Source organism: Buceros rhinoceros, unplaced genomic scaffold, assembly GCF_000710305.1.
Source record: "Buceros rhinoceros silvestris isolate BGI_N320 unplaced genomic scaffold, ASM71030v1 scaffold11951, whole genome shotgun sequence".
NCBI classification, from domain to species: Eukaryota; Metazoa; Chordata; class Aves; order Bucerotiformes; family Bucerotidae; genus Buceros; species Buceros rhinoceros.
This window is the reverse complement of record NW_010394961.1, coordinates 88,084-111,281: the sequence shown is the minus strand read 5'-3', so window position 1 is coordinate 111,281 and position 23,198 is coordinate 88,084. Positions and strand designations below refer to the sequence as shown.

The 23,198-nt window shown below is 38.8% G+C and overlaps 1 protein-coding gene across 1 annotated transcript in view; it reads left to right on the top strand.

Annotated features, from left to right (window-relative positions):
- Window positions 1–462: 462 nt before the first annotated feature.
- The window catches only part of LOC104501571 (cytoplasmic dynein 2 heavy chain 1-like), a gene marked incomplete at its 5' end in the record, with an annotated part of 56,450 nt that continues 33,714 nt past the window's right edge, over window positions 463–23,198 (top strand). Inside the window, 4 exons of the mRNA XM_010145400.1 lie at window positions 463–538; window positions 2,723–2,934; window positions 4,717–4,821; window positions 18,633–18,749. Of these exons, the coding sequence (XP_010143702.1) occupies window positions 463–538; window positions 2,723–2,934; window positions 4,717–4,821; window positions 18,633–18,749 (510 nt within the window). The remainder of the gene's footprint in view (window positions 539–2,722; window positions 2,935–4,716; window positions 4,822–18,632; window positions 18,750–23,198) is intronic.

Below are 23,198 nucleotides of genomic sequence, written 5' to 3'. Positions count from 1 at the left end.
AGAGAAGCAATACGAATTAAGGAGTAAGATAGTGAAAGTGCAATGTAGACTGTGTTTGAAGAATCAGACCTATTGGTGAAAATCCAAAGGAAACTGAAATACAGAAATAAAATCATATTTCAATGTGTAATCTAGTCAGACACGTCAGTTTTAGCTGAAGCAAATACTGTTAGGAAATAAAATAATCTTCAGTTTACATTCCTCAAACTCAATGGATCATAACTGGTATTAAAAAATAAAATAATAATATGTAAAATTAAATTAACTGGTAGAGATGATTATTTTTTTATACTACCTCTACTGAATGCCTCCAAAAATGCACTTTAGAGGACATAGGTTGTCTCTTTTTTTCATTCAATATTAAGTATTGTACAGTATTTAGTAACCACATAATATTTGTATTTTACTTCAGGATCATCATTGTGTAACTAATTAAGTTCTTTGGATTTCTTTTAATGGTAGGGATGGACCAAGTTTTATGAATTTTCTTTATCTGATCTTCGTGCTGGTTTTGACATTATTGATAGCCTCTTTGAGGGTAAGTCACTTCTTAAGGACAGATTTCTCACCACTGTAGCATAACTTTCTGAGTGTCTCTCCTTTAAAACTTCGAGAATATTAAAACCTTTCTCAGTAATTTTTATAAATTGATTACTTTGCATAATTGTTTTATTTAGAGTTTGAAGTGGGGCCATTAAGTTGAAAGGCTGCTTTGAAGGTATTTAAATTTTGCATTTGGATCTTCATTGGAACATTTTCACAAATATACACAAATGTTGCAATTAGGGAATGGATCTGATATTACCGGCCTGAAGCCGGATGCGTGAACAGCCTGTCTGCTGTAAGTCCGGCTGCTTTGTGAAACAAGTGAGTCGGGTGCACAAATAATAACGGATTATTTACGTGCAACGCATGGAGATTTTTTTGGCTGGCTGGGTATAAATCGATGAACTGCAGTATAGCTATAGTTTTATGCCCAAAGTAATAAATACAGTCGCGATTACACACAGTCTCCTGGGGAAGGCCAAGGTTACAAATCTTACCCACAAGGTGTCCTGAATGGGGGAATGTAAATCCTTCTCTCTGTCCTTTTGGTTTGGTTCTGAAGCATCTCGCTGCCCAACTTATGTGCAGCATTGGGGCAATATTTATACTTCATTTTTCTCATTGCACCAAAGGTGTGGGGATGTGTGGATGGGACCATAGTCTAGCTTATTGCTTATGTTAATTGCACATAGTCCATTAATTTACACCCTCATGGTTATCTGTAACAGCTCATTTCATTCTGGGCAGAAAAGTGGAGGAATGGGACTAGGATCTCAACCCCGCTTCTCACCCCTCCATGCACCAAGATAACACCAATTGCCACGTATTAGTCTAGTGACAGTATGTTTTTTTGTGCCAAGAACTATTTTGCTCAAGTTCTTGAGTCCAGAGGAATAAATAGGAAATAAAGGAATTCTTGGAAGATGAAGTCTTCTGTCTCCATTCTTTCCCATAGTGAGCTTCCCCCATATACTGGATTGAATATGAATGGAATACAAATGCATTCTTCATATTGAAACTCACTCGATGGAGCCCACTTCATTGTTCTGTGAAGTAGTGTAGTGATTTCTTAATATTAGTTAATAGGAAAAAGTTAATTTTTTAAAAAGTCTTTGCATGTTATGAAATTTCAAAGTAAAGTTAGGAGCTGATATCTAGAGATAATTTATGATCACTGACTTAAATGAGATTTATGGAAGATTAGTACTTCTGTAACTGAACCTTACACAGACTCGAAACACAGGGTGATGTAAAGAGGGCGAATCATTAACTATCAATGATAATAATTAATAGAATCATTAACTGCTGTTGTGAAAATAACTTGTGTTTTTAATGAAAGAGTGACTGAAGCATTCGGAAACAACAGGAAACACCAATAAAACCGTCCTTAAAGTACTTGTTGCTTCTTCTTTTCAAGGGAGTTTAAGAAGGGCCTTTCTGATCGAGCTTCTACCTGCACATGAAAATTCTAGGGTATATGTAGATCATTGTGCCACGTAGTTACTTTGGATAACTGTGATAGAAGGGAGGGAAAATAATTTATTTAAACTTGTGGGATATAGCTAAGCCAGAGTAATCTAACTGCAACATCAGTCTGGCCAGGAAACTAATAGTAACATGCTTAGTTTTATGTGCTATGTTGTGTGATTTATAATGAGTAGCAAAGTGCCTGTCCTGGACCTTTTTGGGTTTGAAAGATGACATTTCCAGTAATGTTATCTGTTTTGAGCATGACCTGCTTTTGGTTCAATGAATCAGATTATTTTATGAGATCAGAAGGTACTGTAATACAAAATAGCGTATAAAATTTTGAACATGGGAAATTCTTTTTACTTATGACAAAGGAGCGTGTCATTAAAATTTTAATAGCATCATTTCTGAAATGCATATAACCAATCGGTTTATCTAAAATTTTAAAGCACTTTAAGATTTAAGAAGTATTTCTAATAACTCATTTTGAAACACAGTATGCGTTCATTTTATCAGTGACAAATACTTGCAAATTCATTGAAGTTTCTGCAACTTTTATTATTTGGTAATGTAGAAGAAAATTAGAAATTAATCATTTGATGTGTTCATGTTTTTTTTATTTCACTAAAGAACTGCAATGACAAGAAGAAATGCTTCTAATGCTGTGCTATCTACTGATACAAAACTAATATTAATTAATTTATAGGTTCCAAAGATTTTCAATGGGAATTTGTGCATGGCTTGTTTGAAAATGCAATTTATGGAGGCCGTGTAGATAATTACGTCGATATGAGGATTCTTCGGTCCTACTTGGAGCAACTTTTCAATTCACAAGTCATTGGCACTTTAAGTACTAGAGGCAAAAAGATGATTAGTTTTCCATATTCAATCTCTTTACCGAATTCCTGCAGTATTTTGGTAGGTATACATCTTCTATCACCTAATAGAGAAACTGAAGTAAGTTAAATAATTATTCTTGGAAGTAATTCTCTAAAGAAAACCAGAGTTACAATCCAAAGGATACCTCCCTTTATTTCAGACTTCTTTTGTGTGAAACACTATTCGGAAGTTACCAGAACTATTCTGCTACTGTTTGGTCAGCCTCCTTTTTTGTGATATCTGCACAGCTATGAAGAACTGAATAAAAGAAATCGGGTCAATTTATGGCAAAGAAGGATATAATTATATTTTTATCTAACTTAGTACATTAATATTATAGCACTTTTGTACAGACTGCTAAACATTGTTATAACTTTGGATGAAATAGGAAAATCTATGTCTCCTTATTTACACTATATATCAATATTCTGACATGATCTGCCAACATGTGTGGAGGGTGTATGACATCTGGTTTGGAGTTAAGTATGGATTCTGATTCTCCAGTAGTATTTCTTTAATGTACATGAGAGGGAATTAGAGTCTAAATAACTGATCTCTCCCTATCCTTTCACATACCGTTGTTGTTGGTACTATTATTAAGATTCATTTGCATTTCAATGTAGGACTGCATACTCGACCTATAATGTGAGTTATATAAATGGAATTATGCTAGTTAAACAAAATTGCTGTTGCTTGGCATTCCCTACCTAGATTCTGACTGGTTAGCTTTGGGGTTTGTTTATTTTTTGTTTTCCATATGATGGTTATTTTCCATAGGTGTTCTGAGTTAATACCATAAAGAGGGCAGGAATAAACAAACAAGGCCGGTCTTTATTCTTGTAGAAAATGTGGTCATACAGATGAGTTTTTCTTCTTGCCTGCACTGCATTTAATATCTCTCAGTTTTTTTCTATGATTATTTATGTGAGTTTATACTTTCATGTCTTAAATATTTTTCTGCAAGTAGTTTTGATTAGCAGAACAATAATATTAAAGCTAGGTTTGATTCCTTATGTTAATTGGAATAATATCTCTTACTGAATAGGGTTCTCTCAGTGTGTGGTATAGAGATCTGCTAATGTTATCTCTGAAGTGAGATTCCATGCCAAAGTGAATTGTGCACACCTAGGACATGCTCCTGCAAGCAAAGGACAAACTGCCCATAATGTAACACAATAGGGCGCAGCCAGACTTTCAAACAGTAAATATTTTTTCCTCTGAAGACACAATAGAAGATAGATCCAGCACCATTAGTCCACCTTAGCCTGCAGGGCCTCTTTCTGTTCAGTACGAGACCAGCATCACTAGTGACTATTACACTGGAATCACTATTGACACTATTCTGCATGTCCAATGATCATGCAGACCTTTTCTTACCTTAGCATTTTCCCTTTCTTGACTGATATCTTCATAGATTTAAATAGAAGTCAATGTTCTTCATTTTATAAATACGTATTACACTCTAAATTCAGAATGGTGACATCTTTTTTAAATAGTCTTTACTCTTACTCTGATTTTTCAACAGAAGTACTGTAACTACTTTTCAGAGACAGTCAGCATATTTTTCCTTTCAGTTGATAGCATCGCTGTAATCAGAATTGCTTCTTGCTTTTTTTGATTGGAAAGACTATATGAAATAATTTTATTTATTAAAAAAATCTTAGGAAATAAGATTACCAAGCTATGTCCTGTGTTATATACTTATTTGAATCTTTGTGTTATGCAGTACACCTAATGAAATTCTTTTCAGCATACATTGTTAATTTCACGAGCTGAATAAGTAGTTCTCTCAGTTGTATTTATTTTTTTCTTTTAATGCAGGACTATCGTAATATTATTGAAAGCCTTCCAGAAGATGATAAACCTGACTTTTTTGGACTGCCTGCTAATATTGCTCGTTCATCACAGCGGATGATCAGCTCCCAGGTAAGGCTACATTTTTCATTGACCTCTGAATCTTTTCTGTGTCCAGTATATATATACATATATATAGAGAGAGAGAGAGAGAGAGAGAGAGAACCCAACCAGCTGCTCATTAATATGAATTTCCATAAGAAAGTCAGAGTAAATGGAGGGATTTTTGGAATATGTCGGCTTTTATCTATGGAATATTTCAATATAATAAAATACAGTAACTTCAATATAATAAGAATTATCTTACAAAGATATTCTTCTAGGACTTAAAAAAATTATTGAGACAGTTTACAATTATATAATTCAGTTCATGCTGAAGAGTATCCACATATGTAAGTAGTTTATCTAGTTCTATTTATACTGTTAATTTAACTCCCATCAGTGGGATAGTTTTTAGAGCTGCTGTTAACTGCAAGATAAGGTTTTAGTTTGAGTCATTAATTCTAGTACAATAGTTAGATAGAATATTAGATAGAATATTAGTTAGATAGAATATACCCATATTAGATGGGTAATGTTTTATGCTTTTTTCTGAAAGAGAAGTTCTGAAGAATTCTCCCAGTAGTCAGAATTCTATCTTTACTGTTAGAAATGCAAAATTTGGGGGCGGGGGGAGGGGCAAGAAATGTTGTTCTCACTGGAAAATAGCATATAACTACTTAGACATATCATAATGAACTTCTCAACATAATGAAAAGTAAGTTGCAGGGGGTTTCTAGGTCTTAGTTTAAAAATTCACTAATTTAAAATACATCCATTATTCCTTTAGCTGTAATATATGGCAGATGACTATATCATAGTCAGGACTTCTCAACTATCATTTCAATTGCAGTCTAGTCCAGATTTGAATATGTGTTTAATATGTGAGAATTCAGTTGTCTTGGTGCTACGCAATGATCAAATATTGATCAAATGATCAAAAATTTTTCACCTCCTTGTTTTAGAGCTGTATGTAGAAGCCTCAGCTTGGGTGAGTGACCTGGGTCACCCACTCTGCTGGGTACTGTTAATGGCGCAGCTGGGTCAGCTGTTCTTCTCACCCTTTGTGGAGCCAGAAAATACTGACTGTCTCTTTTGCTCTCCTTGAAATCTCCCTCTTGTCAGTCTAAGAAGGGAAAAGAGGGAGTGATTTGAGCTCTGGATGTCTTCATACGTTGTTTGACTCGTTAAGACAAAGCTTTTCCGTGCTTATTGTGTACCCTAATCCAGTAAAGCATGGATTGGAGGTCCTGTGTTGTATTTTCCTATCCATAACATTTTCTTGGATAACATACAGAGTCTCAAATGGCATTATGTGTAATAACTGAATTGAACCACTAAGGCCTGGAGTCTAGGGAGGAGTTTGCCTAAGAAGTGGCTGTACCTCATAATGATCATAGGCAGGTCCACCTTTTATTCAGGTTTCTTGGGCATTCTAATACCTTTCAGCTCAAATATGGAGCAAGTTCAAGACTTTGAGGCAAAGCTTAAGTTTTTTATTCTGTTTTTCATTGCTTTTTAGTTAAGTCTGGATGAGAACACGATTACTGTATAAGCACAGTTAAATGGTACAAATCCTTAATTAGTGACTAGCATAGTTTGTTTGACTGGTAAATTAATTGCATCAGATAACATGAAAGTTGGCTGAGCTGAGAATCTTATCAGAGCTGAGAATCTTATCAGAGCTGAGAAGTGAACTGGTCTGTATATCATGGTTTGCTTTAATTTTCTGCACAGCCCTAGCACGCTGTTTTATATAAGAACAAGTTACAGGGGAAAGAAAAAAAATTAAATCATGGAATCATAGAATACCAGGTTGGAAGGGACCTCAAGGATCATCTGCTCTACCCTTTCTTGGCAAAGTCATTTGGAAGTTCCCTGTAATTGGAATTTCCTATATTTTCAAGATTTAGGATTGTATTTTTTTAAAAAAATATATAATTGTTTATTCGCTTACACTCACCTAAAAAGTGCTCCATGCAGAAATTTCTCATTGGTATAAGACCTTTGAATTGTTAAAAAAATTATTGCCTTTGAGTATTGCATTTGTTGAATATCAAAAATACTGCTGGTAAATATATCTGTTCCCCGAAATCCATAGCTGCATTGTCAGATGATTTGTTTTATTATTAGCACATGAAACTCTAAAACTATATAAAGACAAATCAGTAGGATGAGGGCGCATAGGGTAATACACTGAGCTCAAAAACTGTTTTTGTTACTAAGCCAAAAAATGCACCAAGACTCACTGTAGCTCTGTTTGGTTTTGTCTTATATTCTTTTACATAAACATCAACTTTAAACCCTTTTGTTTCAGTCAGATACACTGTAGACTGCTGATTGTTTTCTTTATTTCAGCTATGCTTAGATAACTTGTTAAGAGCTCAGTTGTGAAGATAGGTCCTTAGTTAACCTCCACAAAATGAATATAGAATCAGAGTTCCTGTGTGAAGGGAGAAAGGTAGTGAGAGCCTTTACATGCAGAACCGCGCTCTACTGAATTGCGCTGTCAGAGCAGTGATTGTAATCTGTAAACTACAGATTATAATCTGGAAAATATGAGACTGTTGTAGTTACTATTCTGTGAGATCATCCTTAGTCATGTTAGAGATTTCCTGTCCTTCCAATAAGAGCTTCTGGTACTTCTTCAAGTCTTCGGCAATTTAAGTAACAGAAATTGGAGATTTTTCTTCAATTGTGTTTCTGCCTAACTGAATTTCTGACAGATTGACAGCTGTCTTAGATCCATAGGTGATGCCTTGGCTCGCAATCCAAAACTGAATGATTGCCTTCCAACAGCAGTGTTTCTCATAAATCTATTACCAAGCTAAAGCAGGGAAAAGCTGAATGAATAAAGTGCTGAGAAGTAAGTTGCTACCAGCTCAGTTGCCAAGTCACAAGCTCCAGAAAGGTGAAATTCAGTACTGTGTCTACTACTTCACTGGTTCCTTGCTAAGGATGCAGTGTATTGTCATATAATTGATGCCTACTATCCCACATAGCTTCTCATCTACTAGCCATTACTATTTCTTAGTCTGTATTTTTACCAACACCTGCCTTAAGCAGAGATGCAGGGAATTGTATCATCTTCAGCGCTGAACTCAGGGTTAGGAGAAGCAGGCTTTTTTGAGACATACGTAATACATACTTTCGAGTTACTTGTTTAAACCAACTGACAGCAATTTCGACTTTAGTCGTATGTTTAGGCTCAGATTTAAAATAATCATTCAGATATACATTAAGTGATTTGTAATTAGCAATCTTTTATCAGGTCAAAATCTTTTAAACTAATTGTTAAAGCAGGTACAGTACAATCTATTCTATTAACCATGAAGTTAAAGTAACGTAATTCTATTAGAAAAAATCTGATATAATTTTATGATATTGTTTAACTGTACAAGATGGAATAATTAGATAATAGAAATGTAGACCTTATATAGATTTTCTATGAATATTATATATTTTTCATATAAAGAATGATAGTCTGGATTGCTCAGCAACGCACTTCTCTGTAGCAGAAATTTGCTGCAGCACAGTGCAGCATTTCGCAGGCATGCAGCGATCTCCTCTGTAACCTACTGCACTGCTGATGTTTGGGTAAACCTAAAACAGAACTAAAAGGAAATTGACTTTCTTCAGTAACCTTGATTATATTACAGCTTTTGTTTTTTCCAGCACAGAACCGCAATTCTAATTCAAGAGCTGAATATCGCTAGCTGTATTATTTTAATATTGGTAATTAGTAAATGGATTGTTAGAAATCATCTTCGATGTTCTGTAGAGACTATTAATACTGCATGCGTACTTGTAAGAGCTGGTTTGATTTTAAGAAAATATTTGACTTAAATAGACATGATCTTTTCAGCAACATGACTTACTTTTCTGGAGGATTTTGTCCTTAGTTGCTCTGTGTAGGTAGAGCTAAGTAAATTCTTTAGAGGCTGGGTTTTATTCTTTTTATTTCCATGGGTGAATGAGTACACTTTCTCACACATCTCATGCAAGGATAAAGGAAAGTTACAGTGCCTCTGTATACTGTTTGCCATCACCTAAGTTGCCCGTGGAGGAATTGAATGATGTGAATCCCTGTATCAAACCCCAGTTTCCTTCTCAGCAGCTGCCAGCCAGATGTCCAAATGTTGCTACCATTTCACTTCATCCATTTTTCCACCCTGCCCATTCTTTAAGATCATGATTCAAGTCCAGATTTCCTCAGCCCCCAAAACAGGACTGTAATTGAAGGTAATGTCAAAAGCCTGATTAGCAGTACCACCTGCTCTTCCCTCATTCATATAGTCACTTAATCACAGAAGACAGTTAGGTTGGTCAAGTGTTGTTTGCTCTTGGTAAAGTCATAGTGGCTGATACCAATTGCCTTCTTTTCTCTTCTGGTGTTTGGGGGTGGATATGTTCCGTGAGCTATCCAGGAACATAGACTAGGTGGAATAGTCTGTCGTTCCATGAGCCCTGCATTCCTTTCTTAAAGTGAGGCATAATGTTACCCTTACCAGCAGTAGGGATTTTCTCTGATTGCCATTTTTCATCTGAAGTACACGGCAGCCTTGTCGTCACATTGGTCAGCAGCCATGGCTGAATCTCATCTGGATTTCATTTATTTGACTAGAATCATAGAACATAGAATGATTTAGGTTGGAAAAGACCTTTAAGATCATCAAGTCCAAACACAAACCTAACACTGCCAAGTCCACCACTAAACCATGTCCCTAAGCACCACATCTATCAACGTCTTTTAAATACCTCCAGGGATGGTGACTCCACCAGTTCCCTGGGCAGCCTCTTCCAATGCTTCACAAGCCTTTCTGTGAAGAAATTTTCCTAATAACCAACCTAAACCTCTCCTGGCACAAACCTATGGGCCCCCCCCCAGTCCCCGGCCCAGCCTGTTCCAATGCTTGACAAGCCTTTTGGTGAAGCCATTTTTCTTAATGTCCGGTATAAACCTTCCATGGCACAACTTGAGGCTGTCGCCTCTCATCCTTCTGCTTGTTACTTGGGGGAGGACTGACACTCACATCAATACAGCCTCCTTTCAGGTAGCTGTAGAGAGCAGTAAGGTCTCCCCTGAGCCTCCTTTTCTCCAGGCTAAACCCCAGTTCCCTCAGCCGCTCCTCGTGGGACTTGTTCTCTAGACCTTTCACCATCTTCGTTGCATTTCCCTGGATACACTCCAGTACGTCAATGTCCTTCTTGTAGTGAGGGGCCCAAAAGTGAGCACAGTGTTTGAGGTGAGGCCTCATCGGTGCCAAGTACAGGAGAGCAATCACTTCCCCACTCCTACTGGCCACACTATTTCTCATGCAAGCCAGGATGCCGTTGGTCTTCTTGGCCAGGTGGGCACGCTGCTGGCTCACATTCAGCTGGCTATAAGCTAACACTCCCAGGTCCTTTTCCTGCCAGGCAGCTTTCAAGCTATTCTTCCCCAAGCCTGTAGCATTGCAGGGGGTTGTTGTGACCCCGATGAAGGACCTGGTACTTGGCCTTGTTGAACCTTATACGGTTGGCCTCAGCCCATTGATCCAGCCTGTCTAGATGCTTCTGTAGAGCCTTCCTACCTTCAAGCAGATCAACCTCCCACCCAACTTGGTGTCATCTGCAAATTAACAGAGGGTGTACTGATCCTCTCATGCAGATCATCGATAAAGATGTTAAAAAGAACAGGCCTCAGTACTCAGCCCAGGGGAACACCACTGGTGACCGGCCACCAGTGGGATTTAACTCCGTGCTCACTTTTGAGTATGTTCATGTTCTGTAGGTAGACTCTTAGCTCATTACTGGCTGCTCCTTTTCTTCCTAAACCATGCACAGAGACCATGGAATACTTCAGCCTTTTATGTACCATCCCTCACTTATGTTCTCTTGCCTTCATCAAATGCCCCATGTTTTCTTTGAACCTTTGTTTATGTGTTGAAATCCACATCGCTCTTAATGTTCCCTGCTAGTTTTATCTCCAGCTAGGGTTTGGCTTTTTTAATTTCATCCTGAAGTGCCCAAGCAGTGTCTCTATCTCTCTATCTGCTTGCTTTCTCTGTCCTTGATTTTTCTTCTTAGATGTTCCTTTTTTTTTTGTCTTTCAATCTATTGAGATGCTCCCAAACAGTCATTTTGCTAAAAATCCTTGTCTTTTCTGCACAATGAAGTGATTTGTTCTGAAGCTCACCAAAGTACTTGTTTATTGCCCCTTTTTAATCAGCTGAAATTAATGTGCTGTACGCTATACTGTCTCTGATTTTTCCCTCGCTTTTATGCTCACTTCTCATGGGATTCTGCTAACAGTTCCCTGAGTAAACCAGCGTCTGCTTTCCTAAAGTCCAAAATCCTAACTCATATATATAAATAAAAATAATAATTCCTGCCCACATTTGCAGTGTTGGCTGTTAACCAGCACTTTAGAAATTTACTTCAGTAATGTTATCATTAATCATTCAGTTTTTTCACAAACATTTTGAAATACAAAGATACGCAGTTACAAATAACAGTATTAAAAGGGCTTCTGCGACTGAAAGGTAACTCTTAATTTGAGTTAAAATTTTATAAGCTAGCAGGTGTCTCATGAATTTATTCACACTTTTAAGATGTAGTTCCCATGAAAAATTTGTTGATGCAGTTCTTTGATATAGCAGAAAGCTTGTGTGCTTTATTTCTCATACTCAGTAAAAATCTCATCTTACAGATCACTGCTGTGAACATCAGCTTGGATGCGTGCAGGACTAGAATCACATTGTTATAGGGAGTATTTAAAAGTGTGTAGAAATTACCTGGGTTTGTATTCGTACTAATGGATTCATACTGTGACATTTCATACTCATCATGAAGGGTAGCTGAATCATTTGAAAACTCAAAAGTTTGTTCTAGCAGAAACTCAACGCACAGAAATAGTATTCACATGTTACATCAGGATGACTTCAGTAAGTTATGATATTTGAACAGCCAGATTTACTAATTTAGGGAAAAAGCACATTGCGTAGCTGTATACTCCATGGAAATGATACTAGCACAGAAATCTCACACTGAATGCATTCGTTTCGTAGATGTGATTGCTTAAAGTGAAACGATTTCTTTAATGAAAACCATTAAAGGTCAAAAGGAGTAGCTCATCATACCTTAGTGTAGCTGCTAAATATAGTACTTATTTTAAATAATTACTGTTGCTCTTCTGCCTGAGCTTGAAACTTAGGAATTTTATAGAAAAAACTAATTATCTTTTTTCATAGCTGTTTTTTGTTTTGTGATGAATATTTGTGGAGTTAAAATTAATAATAAACTAATAATGGAAATACTGTAGGGCAATCCAGTAAGGCAAAGAAGGTAAGAGCCAGGGTCAGAAAACATGAAGTGAATTTTGCCTTGTTAAATGTAATTGCAATGATCCCATTGACTTCAGTAAAACAGCATTTTATGCTTGGGTTCTTCTTTTTAACTTAGTTGCTGACCTGCTCTTATTTTCAAGTCACTGGCTGATTCTGTACCTCTTCCCACCATTCCTTGCACTGGTACCTAATTTTATATCTACTGCTCCTCTGTAATTCTCATCATGCCACGTAGAGTAATATGGGTATAATTATTGAAAAGCATGCAACTGAAGTTATTCTTGAACTTGTTGTTATTGCTGTAGATGTCAGGATGAACACAAATCTATTTTCTTAAAATAATTTAGCCTTTATATAACCCTTCTATCAGCTGTGCAAAGCATATGATTACACTGACATTTATTAAATGCATCCCACATCATAAATATGTGACTAATAGGCTCCAGCAGACATTGATGAGTAATGCCAAACTGTATTTATTATTACCCTGCAACTGAGTGGTCTGAGTAATTAACAAGAATTTTTAAAATGTGGGGAGTATTTTAAAGTATGGGGAGTACCCGTGGTACTGCATGAAAGAAACGCGCTGTGCCGTGTAGTGGAGTGGAAGCCACAGTACTGTGCTCTGATGAAAAACACAACTCTTTACCAGTCGCAGTGAGTCAATGCAGTGCTTCAAGTACCCTTATTAATTCCGCAGGGTTGGTGCTATGTATGTGGGAATATATTGGTGCTCTGCATATGGGAAGTTTGTTTTCTTCTAAGATCAGGCTGCAACTTTCTGGTTTTCTTAAATTTTGTCCGGGTGTGTAATTAGCTAAGGCCAACCACCTCTTCTGGCCTTTCTTTTAGCATCATGTTCTCCAGGTAATGTGTATTCTGGGGACCTCTATAAAGTAAAACCCTTACTTGTTCTTTGGGGGAAGATGCCACTAGATTACTGTCTGTGTCAACAGTGGGCTTGTGCTGTCCATCTGCAGCATCCTGCTCATTTTCTTTCCTCCTCCACTGAAGACCTGCTCTACAGAGGATCTTCCTGATGTCCTCTTCTGTATAAAGGGAAGATATAGGTGGTGCCAATGTCTTTCCTTGTTTGCTTTGTATTTTGATTAAGAAGGCATCCATCTACTTCGCATCACTATTGAGTGAAAGCACAGCTTTGATGTGGCCTTGAGGGAGCAAGAGCAAGCACAGACCTACACTGTTTCTTACTCATCAACATGCAGTATGAATGATTTGTTTCTGAACGTTATTAAAATACCTTCGTCCTTACAACCTCCATGGACCCTGTTCTTGCAGAGAGGGTAAGGGACGCAGAGAGACTGAAAGTCAGAGAAGTTTCATCAGCAACTCAATCTTAGGCTACTTTGACAGCCATGTGGGTAACTGCAGCCAAACCCTGAGGACCAGTGTGGAATCATGTAGTTCTGTCAGAAGGCGTATCAAGCCGAAGCCCGTGCCCTCTCTTGACTCAACGAAGACATCACTGCATTGCACTGAGTTACTGCTTTCCCAATATTTACCAAAGTGACTGAGATATAACTTCATGTTTTAATTTGAGCTGTTCAGTCATATAAAAACAGAAATATCTCCTTGAAGAGTTGTGTAAAGGGATATATTATTTCAGAGCAATGAAACAGAAGAGGTTTCTGTGCTAAGTCTTCATCCTTTCAAAACTGGTAGATGGCAGTAGAGTATCTGCTTTCACATTGTAGATTTACCGAGAGGAGTTTGTTAGCTTGTTGTACAAGAATAAAAATTCTTTTATCTACTCCATGATCTTGAAAAAAAAACAGCAAATCTTTTCTGATTGTATTCCTAGCACAGTAATCATAGTTAGTGCAGAAATTATTGATCCTTTTTTTTTATGATAAACTTGCTGTTATTGGGTTGTTGCCCTTCTATGAAGTTTTATATGCGGTTCTAATAAAGAAATGTGGTTACAAAAATGGCCACAAAGTGGAAGAGAATTTTAATTTTTTTTTTTTTTTTTTTTTTTTAGAATTTCACAATATATTCTTAATTTTATTACTTTTCTCCCATGTTGGGTGCCAATAAATCTGTCACAGGTTAGAGCTGGGCCGGCCCTAGACAAATGACAGATGCTCTCTATTAACTCCTTTCCCTTCCCAAAGGGGAAGAGAAGGAGAGTGAGGGAGAGAGACTTGTGGATTGGAAAACTAAAGCTACATTAATAAAACTAATAACAATAAAATGAAATCTATACAAATACGCATAGAACCAATACTGAACCCAACACATCACCGCCCCCTGTGGCAATCATGCCACTGTCACCACTGGTGCTGTGGGCAGACACTGGGGAAGGCCCAGGCTGGGCTCAGCAGCAGATGGGACACGGATTCAGGAGCTGGATTCTGGAACGGGATTCAGGAATGTGCAGAGTGGGATCAAAGGCAGGATGGACAGAGTCCACCTGGGACACTGGCCATTAAAGAAGAGAGCTTGATCCTTGTGACCCCTCAGCTTTATACCAAATACGACGTCTATGGGATGGAACACCTTGCTGGTCAGTGCAGGGTCTCCTCTCCTGTTTGCTCCTCCCCGCAGGTGCAGCCTCCAACTTACCTCACGGCGGATCACAGGATTTAGCAGTGACCTTGGTCTGCACAGGAGAGAGTATGAGCAAGAGCCCTTCTGCATCGCAGCCCCTGGCAGTAACTGTAAACATCCAGCGCTGTCACTGCTAGGAGCAAAGTCTGCAAAAATCTGCTGTTAACTGCAGACAGTGCAGTCAGCGGAGACTGAGCTGAACAGTGAAATCTCTGAACAGAATGAGAGCTGCTCTAACTGTCATGGTTTGAACCCAGCTGGCAATTAAGCACCATGCAGCTGCTCACTCCTTCCTCTCCTGCTCCAAAGGGGGGAGAGATAAGGAGAGTTTACCTGAACAACACAGACAGAGAGGAAACAATAATAAAGCCAGTGGTGTACAATGTGCTGCTTACTGCCACCACACCGAGCCACTGCGCGAAAAACTGCCCCTCCCTGTCCAGCCACCCCTTGTATGTACCGGATGTGACGTCAGTATGGTACCGCATATCCCATTGGCTGGGTCGGGCTGGGCCTCCCCGCCGCCACTGCGCGAAAAACTGCCCCTCCCTGTCCAGCCACCCCTTGTATGTACCGGATGTGACGTCAGTATGGTACCGCATATCCCATTGGCTGGTTCGGTCTGGCTATCCCGGCTGTGGGAATTAACTCTATCCTAGCTGGACCCACTAACTCAAAGCGGGATGTTGGGAGTAGCAATTTTTGCGGTACATGTGAATTACTGAAGGGAAGATGTTTTTCCTCATCTTGAGTGTGAGGAAAGAACAGAAATAGATTTGTGTTTCTAGAAATCTGTTTTTATTGAAGTTCCAGCGATGAAAAAGTTAAAATTTTGACTTTTCCTCATTTTTACTTTTCCCTGAATTTTTATTTTAATTTTCAGGTTAAACATAACTTTCTAGTAGCTGCATTTGAAGCCACATGGGATCATTCATGTCTTTATTGATTTCTGTTCTGTTACTTATCTGTCTTAATTTCTCTAAATGTGTGCTTTTTACTATAAAGTGTTGGTCAGTATCATAGCAGCATTTATCTACAGAAACCCATAAATTATGCAATAGATTAAAATTCTGAGATGCACTATTAATTTAATAACTAGGTAGATAAATATTGACCTTTTAGTTTTGACTACCCTACCGTTATTAATATATGCAATTTATATTTTGCTGTGATGACAAGGCAAAGAGAAACATACCGTGTGTGAATTTTCCGCTAAGAAAGGAGAAAATCTTTAGTAGCAGTTCCTGCATGCCATTCATAGTTATCAGATGCACTGTGCTCAAATAAATTACTCTATTAAATTTTCAATATAAATATTGTTATGATTAGTTGACGTAAAACAGGCAGCTTCTACAAAGACTCATGGTTCTGAATAATCTTCTCACCGCTCTTTAAACAGACCATTAGTGATGATTGCTTTTATATTTTGATTACCTTTCCATCCTTCTCATATTTTCAGTAATGGTACTGTTTTCCTGCTTTATGGTAGATTTTTTCACTCTTATTCAGAATATTTAGATGTGTATTTGGACTGGACGAGTACAATATATAAGAGCTTTTAGTGTATAATATATTAAAAGAATATGTTGTGATAACAAAGGTGGATGTTCAAAGGTCAGATATCCTAAAACTTCTCTTATTTTGAGTACCCTGTATTACACGACTATGATTAGATTTTCAGTTTCCTTTGTGTTATAAGACCTGCCTTGGTACCTTTCCAAACGAGAGTGCAGAGGATACGATTCAACAGACGTAGATGTCTGCATTTGTGCTAGTCTCTTCTAGTCTCTCTTTGTGCTGATAGAAATATTGTGATTAAGCCGTGATTCATCTCATCCTAGAGTAAGTATCTGAAGTTTATTGTAAGTTGGCCTGATGGTAATAGTGCAGTGAGAGGAGCTGAATTCTTGTTGAGTTTTGAAGTAAGGTTTCCAGGAAGTGAAAATCCTCGTTCTAATTCCCACAACATAGGTCAATCTATCTGAGGTACCTGTGAAGGCACTTAGTTTTCCTAAGTACTTCAAAATGACAAATTAGTCAACTTACGGTCTGTCTGTTGATTATGTAGGGAGGCTAGGGTGGTAATCTTTGTAATTTCAGAATTTTACAGTAAGCTTTTAGTAAGTGCCCAAGGTTAGGTGGGGTGAATTTGTGCTTATTGGACATTAGGAAAAACTGCTTCACCAAAAGGGTTGTCAAGCACTGGAACAGGCTGCCCAGGGAAGAGGTTGAGTCCCCACCCCTAGATGTATTTAAAAGACGTGTATAGATGTGGTGCTTAGGGACGTGGTTTAGTGGTGGACTTGGCAGTGTTGGGTTTGTGGTTGGACTTAATGATCTTAAAGGTTTTCCAACCTTAATGATTCTATGTTCTATGATTCTAGTCAAATACAGATAGATTTTATATATTTGTACTTTATGTATATTTATCTTTTGTTTTATTTCTTGTAAGATGTGTAGGGGTAAATCATACGTCGCAAATATTCGGGGCGGACGATACGACAATCTGTGTGTGCACACAAGGCCTTTATTAAGGTACAACTGCAGCAGACGGCTGCAGCCCCTACACACACAACTTCTAACTGCTAACTGTGCAGTTAACTCCTTATCACATCTATTTATAGTTTCTAAGTTATCTTACGTACTCTGGCTGGATTGGTTTCAAGTTCACTGTCCTGCCCAGAGATGAGCTGGCTTTCCAATCACCCATTGACACAACCTCTCTGTCTCCTCCTAAACAACACACCTCCTGCTGCTGACTGACAGCGGGCTTACAGGGCTGCTTCCCGGACCGGCCGGGGGGTCACGCCCACAGTAAGACATTTAATATAAGAATGAAATTATAGTAAATGTTACAGAAGTTAAAGTAATGGTTCAATGTGCTATCGTCCTTCAGTGCTTCATGGTCCCTATAAAAGTTGATAAATAAGAAGCTGTTCTTCACTTCAGCAAAAGAAAATGAAAAACCAAAGAAAAGTTAACAGTGTTAATATCGCACAACTTTCTAGAATAGAAAATAAGTCAAAAAACAGCAGAAGCAACTAGACTTCCTGACTCATTCTAACAAATATCCCAGTCCTTCTGAACAATTAATAAATTTTTTTATTATCAAGTATACTTCCTTGAAGTCAAGCAAAAGAGAATTAGTAAGTTTTGTTCTAACATCTCTTCATAAAAATGCACTGTGAAAAACAATTGAAATTTAACTAAAATATCTAAAAATACCAGGGTTTTATATGCAGTTTAAGGGAGAGACTGCAATATCACTGAAGAATTTCAATTTCAGTATTCTTTCTTTATAAATGTGTATGTTTATTTGATCAGTTTATGTGCGGAGTTACCTGGGTTGCCGACAATAAAAGGTAGCTGGACTTCTTGATCTTGACGCTCCCCTTCTTTCGAAAAGTTTTGCAGCTATTCTTTAATTGTTTGCTTTCTGTCTTTAAACTAGTAAATACGCATTTAAATAATTTGAGCTAGCATGCGTATCTAATTAAGAGAGATCAGAGTGAATTGTTTATAATGGTCTTGGAGTTTTGATGCCTGGTAGGTACTATATGTAACTTTAGTAACTTATTCTCGTTTTGGGGTTTTTTTAATTACAGATAGACCCTAGTTAAAGGCAGAGCTTGAGTTTTGTCTGTAGATTTTGTGGAAAAGAGGCTTTTAAATTGATTATACACCTCATTAGTTTTTAAATTATAGTTGAACAAAGACAATTACTCTGATAAGAAAAATAAGGATTTGTTTGTTTTGGGCTTAATGTGAATGAGGCTGAAGTATGTTCTGTGTTTGGATATGAGTATTGCTTGTTGTCAATAGATCATGACTAGTAATTAGGTATGCAGAAAAGTACAGTCCATAGATAAATGAGAGAATATTTGCTGTTGCATCACATTGTACTAAAAGAAGTTTATCCTTTGCATTTGTATTCTTATCACTCAGGTCATTTCACAACTTCGGATCCTCAGCAGGTCAGTAACTGCTGGCTGCAAATTTGACAGAGAAATATGGTCTACTGAACTTTCTCCTGTTCTCAACCTGTGGAAGAAACTTAATCAGGTAGGAAAGCAGCTAATTTGAAAAGACAACCTTTTTTTCTAGGTAACTACATTAAAAGTAAGGTCTAAGGAATTATCTTGAGTATTGAAGCGTAAGAATGAAACAGTAAATGAAGTGTGTTTGAGGTGTGAAGTACAGTTGTACATGTATGGAATTAGCTATGAAGTCTGTATGTGGGACATCACTTTTTTTCTCCATATGGAGGTGAGATCATACTCACAAGACATGACACAAACATCTCGCATGTGTTTCCAAGAACACGAATATATTTTAGATTTTAATTTAGGCTCTTAATTTCTCTAATATTCGCAAGGCAATTTTTAATGATTTGAAATACTAAATTAAGTTTATCCTGTATAACACTGAAATATGGTACTAGCTTTAAATTGAGGTTCATTACAATCCTTGCTACAGTGCTTCCAGTATGGGATTTCACTTCCTTTTTGTTCGTTGTTTGTTCTGGGTTGGTTCAGTTTGGCAGGGGTTTTTTTGCATATATTGTAAAGCTTGATTTCCAGCCATTGAATTCTTACTGTGGGTGTCCATTTAGCTGTAGTGTGATCCCTCTCACCTCGTGGTAGGTGCCTACCTAGACATTTGGCCATTGTTTTTGTCCTTGTAGATAAGTAATAGATCACAGACATCGTGGCCTAAAAACATGTCTTCTGCACGATAACACTGGAATGAGAAAAACCTTTCCCTTACTCAAAAAACCACATACAAAGAAGTGACATGAGGTGCACTTTAGAATTTGCCATTACATTTTGAAATCTCATTGAATTCTCATATAATCCATGCTAAGTGTATGATACATCGTGTTTTTGTCAAAATAATCTTTTGGTACTGTGATCCCGTAGACGAAAAGCAGTATATTTCAATGTGACGTTATATCTTACAGACTAGAGTTAAATACACCTCTAGGCCTGCAGATCTGCTTTGCAAGAGCTGAGATGAAGCTGTTGCGTATATGCTTAATATACAATCAGAAAATTAGAGCCATTGATTGCAGTGTTTGGAAGACTGATAAATGAGGCCGGTTTTAAACAGTAAAACAAAACTGCACTGCATTAATACTCATTAACAGCACACATTGCTAGTGACTGGTTCTTTATCCTTTTTAATCATTAGCTCTGCAAATTCAAAGCACTTACTGTTTAAAGCTTGTGCCGTAACTTAGCTGTGAGTATGCAGTACCATGAAGCTGGAGCCACACAGTCGGTGCTGGTGGCTGCGGTCCCTGATGGTCTTAGTCACCCAGGAGGAGGTAATCAAGACTGAGAGATGCTTGACAAAGGAAGCTGGTCCTGATGCAGCTACCGCTACCACCACCCTCAAATCCGAGATCTCCTTTCTTATGAGTTTAAGCCCTTTACCTCTGTTCCTGAACTACAGATTGGGTGATGCTTAGATGGGGTCATTTTTCAGGCTGTAGCAGGTACTTCATTGTGGCACTTGATTGTTTTATTTTCCTGTTATATTGCATCGTCTTATGTGAAAGCAAAAGCACTCTTGCCAGTTCTTGGTGACCTCAGTGACCAGTGGGTGACCATCAGCTTGTTTTTCATAGTTCTCTGACCTCTCTTTTCAACCTGTGCCCATGCTTTCAAGACCTTCGCTATTATTCCATGCTTCAACTTCACATCTTACCAGGTATAGAATTCCACTGCAAACAGCAACAGTTGATAGTCAAGTCTAGAAGTTCTGGGGCCTTACACAGTTAGTGTATGGCCTAGTTAGTGTGGCCTCTTGCTAGCAGGAGCAATTTTCTGTTTTACAGGACCACTGGGTAAAAAAAATTATATATTTTTTGCTATGCTTACTGTATTATGTTTGAGTTCAAAAAAAAGCTAATATTAATTAAATCTTTTGCTTAGTGTGCGGTACTTCTGTGTATGCAGGAGGCCTCTGGGTTTGCTACAGAACCAATCTGTTCACTAAGGATTAGGTTCAGCCTGACTGATTTATACTGTCTGGGCACCGTACTGGTCCATTGCCAGTGACCATCATGCGATTCTTCAGTTTTCTGCTGTGAGTTACCCTGTAGCTTTATCTGGTTGAGGGAACAGAGTGGCTAGTTTCTTTCTGACTTCTGGATTTTTTTGATTTGAAATAGCCATTTTTTACCACACTGTATCTGAGAACTTTCTTTAGAGATGTAAAATGCTCTCTTTGATCAAAGCTGTCATAAGGGCTGCTCTCAATCTGTTCATCCTCCAGCTTAGATTGATACTGGGGGCTGCCCTGTCCCAGATGCAGGACCTTGCACCTCAAGGTGCTGCAGGCAAAGTCTGTGCCTGTTAGGCTAGAAGATGAAAACTTACAGGATGACAAAGGCTGGAAGCTTGTGACTTCTGGCCTCAGGAGGAAGGCTTCTGCTCCATCTCAAGATTTGCACTTAGAGAACAGTGTCCTCATAGCTGACAATAGACTGGGAGCTCTGTCCAACAAAGCTCCCAGGCCAACTACACCTAACCACATAGAAGCACCAGGAGGAAGTGGTAAGGAATAGACGTGGGCAGCTCTGCTTTGAGGAGAAGGATACTCCTGCTTTCTCACCTGATCTCTTGTCTAGGAAGGTTTGCTGCTTGCCAGGGCTCAGATCTGGGACACTGTGGAAAGACTGACGAGGCTTGTCTGGCCCTCAGACTAGGTAGGGAGATGATGACCAAAAATTACGTGAGGAAGTACTTTACCAGGTTGATAGACAAAGTATGTCTATAATCATCATCATCACCAACAAAACAGAGGTGAAGGGGAACCATCCATATAAACAAAGTGCCTGTCTGACAAAATTATGGGGAAGGCTGTCATACCCTTTCTGGGAAATCACCATGACGACCTGCCTCTCTGATGTGCCTGTACACTATTGGGTGCAGCATGGGGGACAGAGGAGAGGGATGAATGGTTTGCATGCAGTTGCCGAGTTATAATCTCATAGGTGTCACAGGAGCATGGTGAGCTAGCTCACACATCTGTAGTGCTGCCATGGATGATATAGGTTCTGTTGGAAGGAAAAGCCGGCAAGGTGAGCATGGGGAGTTGCCCTTTAGGTGAGAGACCAGTGGGAATGTATGGAACTCTACCTAGAGGTCTACAATGTGCCAGCTGAGAGTGTGTGAATTAGGATTAGAAGTCAGCATTAGGGTGGGTGTCTGCCACAGGCCACCTCATCAAAAAGTAGATGAGACCTTTTCCACACACCTGGAAGAAGCCTTACATTCTCAGAGCCCGGTCTTTGTGGGGTAATTTTGCCACCCTGATATCTGCTGGAAGGGCAGTGTGGCAGAGTACAAGGAATCCAGGACATTTCTGTAGTGCACTGATGGAAAATTTCCAACTCAAGTATTGGTGGAGGAAGTGGGACCTCATACTTGCCAAGAAGGAAGACCTCATTGAGGACATGAAGGGTGGGGGTAACTTTGGTTGCAGTGACTTCAGGATGTGGACTTCAGGATCATGAAAGGAGGTTAGAAAGCAAAAAGCAGGATGACAACTCTAGACTTCAGGAAAGTAGACTTTGGCCAGTTTAGGGACCTGCTTGAAAGAATCCCATGAGAAGTGCTCTGGACAGCTGTCCTGGAGGTCTGGTTACTTCTCAAGGAATACATCCTCTAAGCTCACCAGTCAACCTCAGAATGCAGGTGGTCGAGTAGTGACAGCAGGAGACCTGTATGGATGATGAAGGAACTTCTGGCAAAATTGAAGTGTAAAAAACAAGTGAAGAGAAGGAAGCAGGGACAGCTGATATGGGAGGAATAGACACTGAACATGCAGAGGTGTGGATAAGGAAGCCAGAACATATCTGGAGCTGAATTAGGTGAGGGATGTGAAGGTCTGTCCTGGTGTATTGGGTCTGTCTGGGATGGAGTTAACTTTCCTCGTAGCAGTGGATGCAGTGCTGTGCTTTGCACTTGTGGCTAGAACTGTGTTGATAAGACATCGATGTCTCCCCAACCTCCCAACCCCTCCAAAAGCCAGTAGGCTGGAGGTGGGCAAGAGGCTGGGAGGGGACATTGCTGGGACAGTTGACCCAAACTGACTGAAGGGATATTCCATACCATGTGACATCTTGCTCAGTGCTAAAAGCTAAGAGAAAAGAGGAGGAGGAGGGGACGGATTCATTATTAAGGTGCTTGTCTTTGGCGCTGGCCAACTGCTGTGCATGGAGGCACCTCTTCCCGGGAGCTGGCTTGTCATTGCCTGCTGATGGGAAGTAGAAAATAAATCTTCCTTGGTTATGCTTTACTCCCCACATGGGCTTTGGTTTTGGGGTTTTTTGTTTGATTTTTTTGTTTCGTTTTGGTTTGGTTTGGTTTTTTTGTTAAGCTGCCTCTATCTTGACCAATGAGATTTTTCATATTATTTTCTCCCCCGTCCTGTTGAGGAGGGGAGTGGTGGGCTTGGTGGGCACCTGGCATCCAGCCAAGGTTAACCCACCACAGCTGTGTA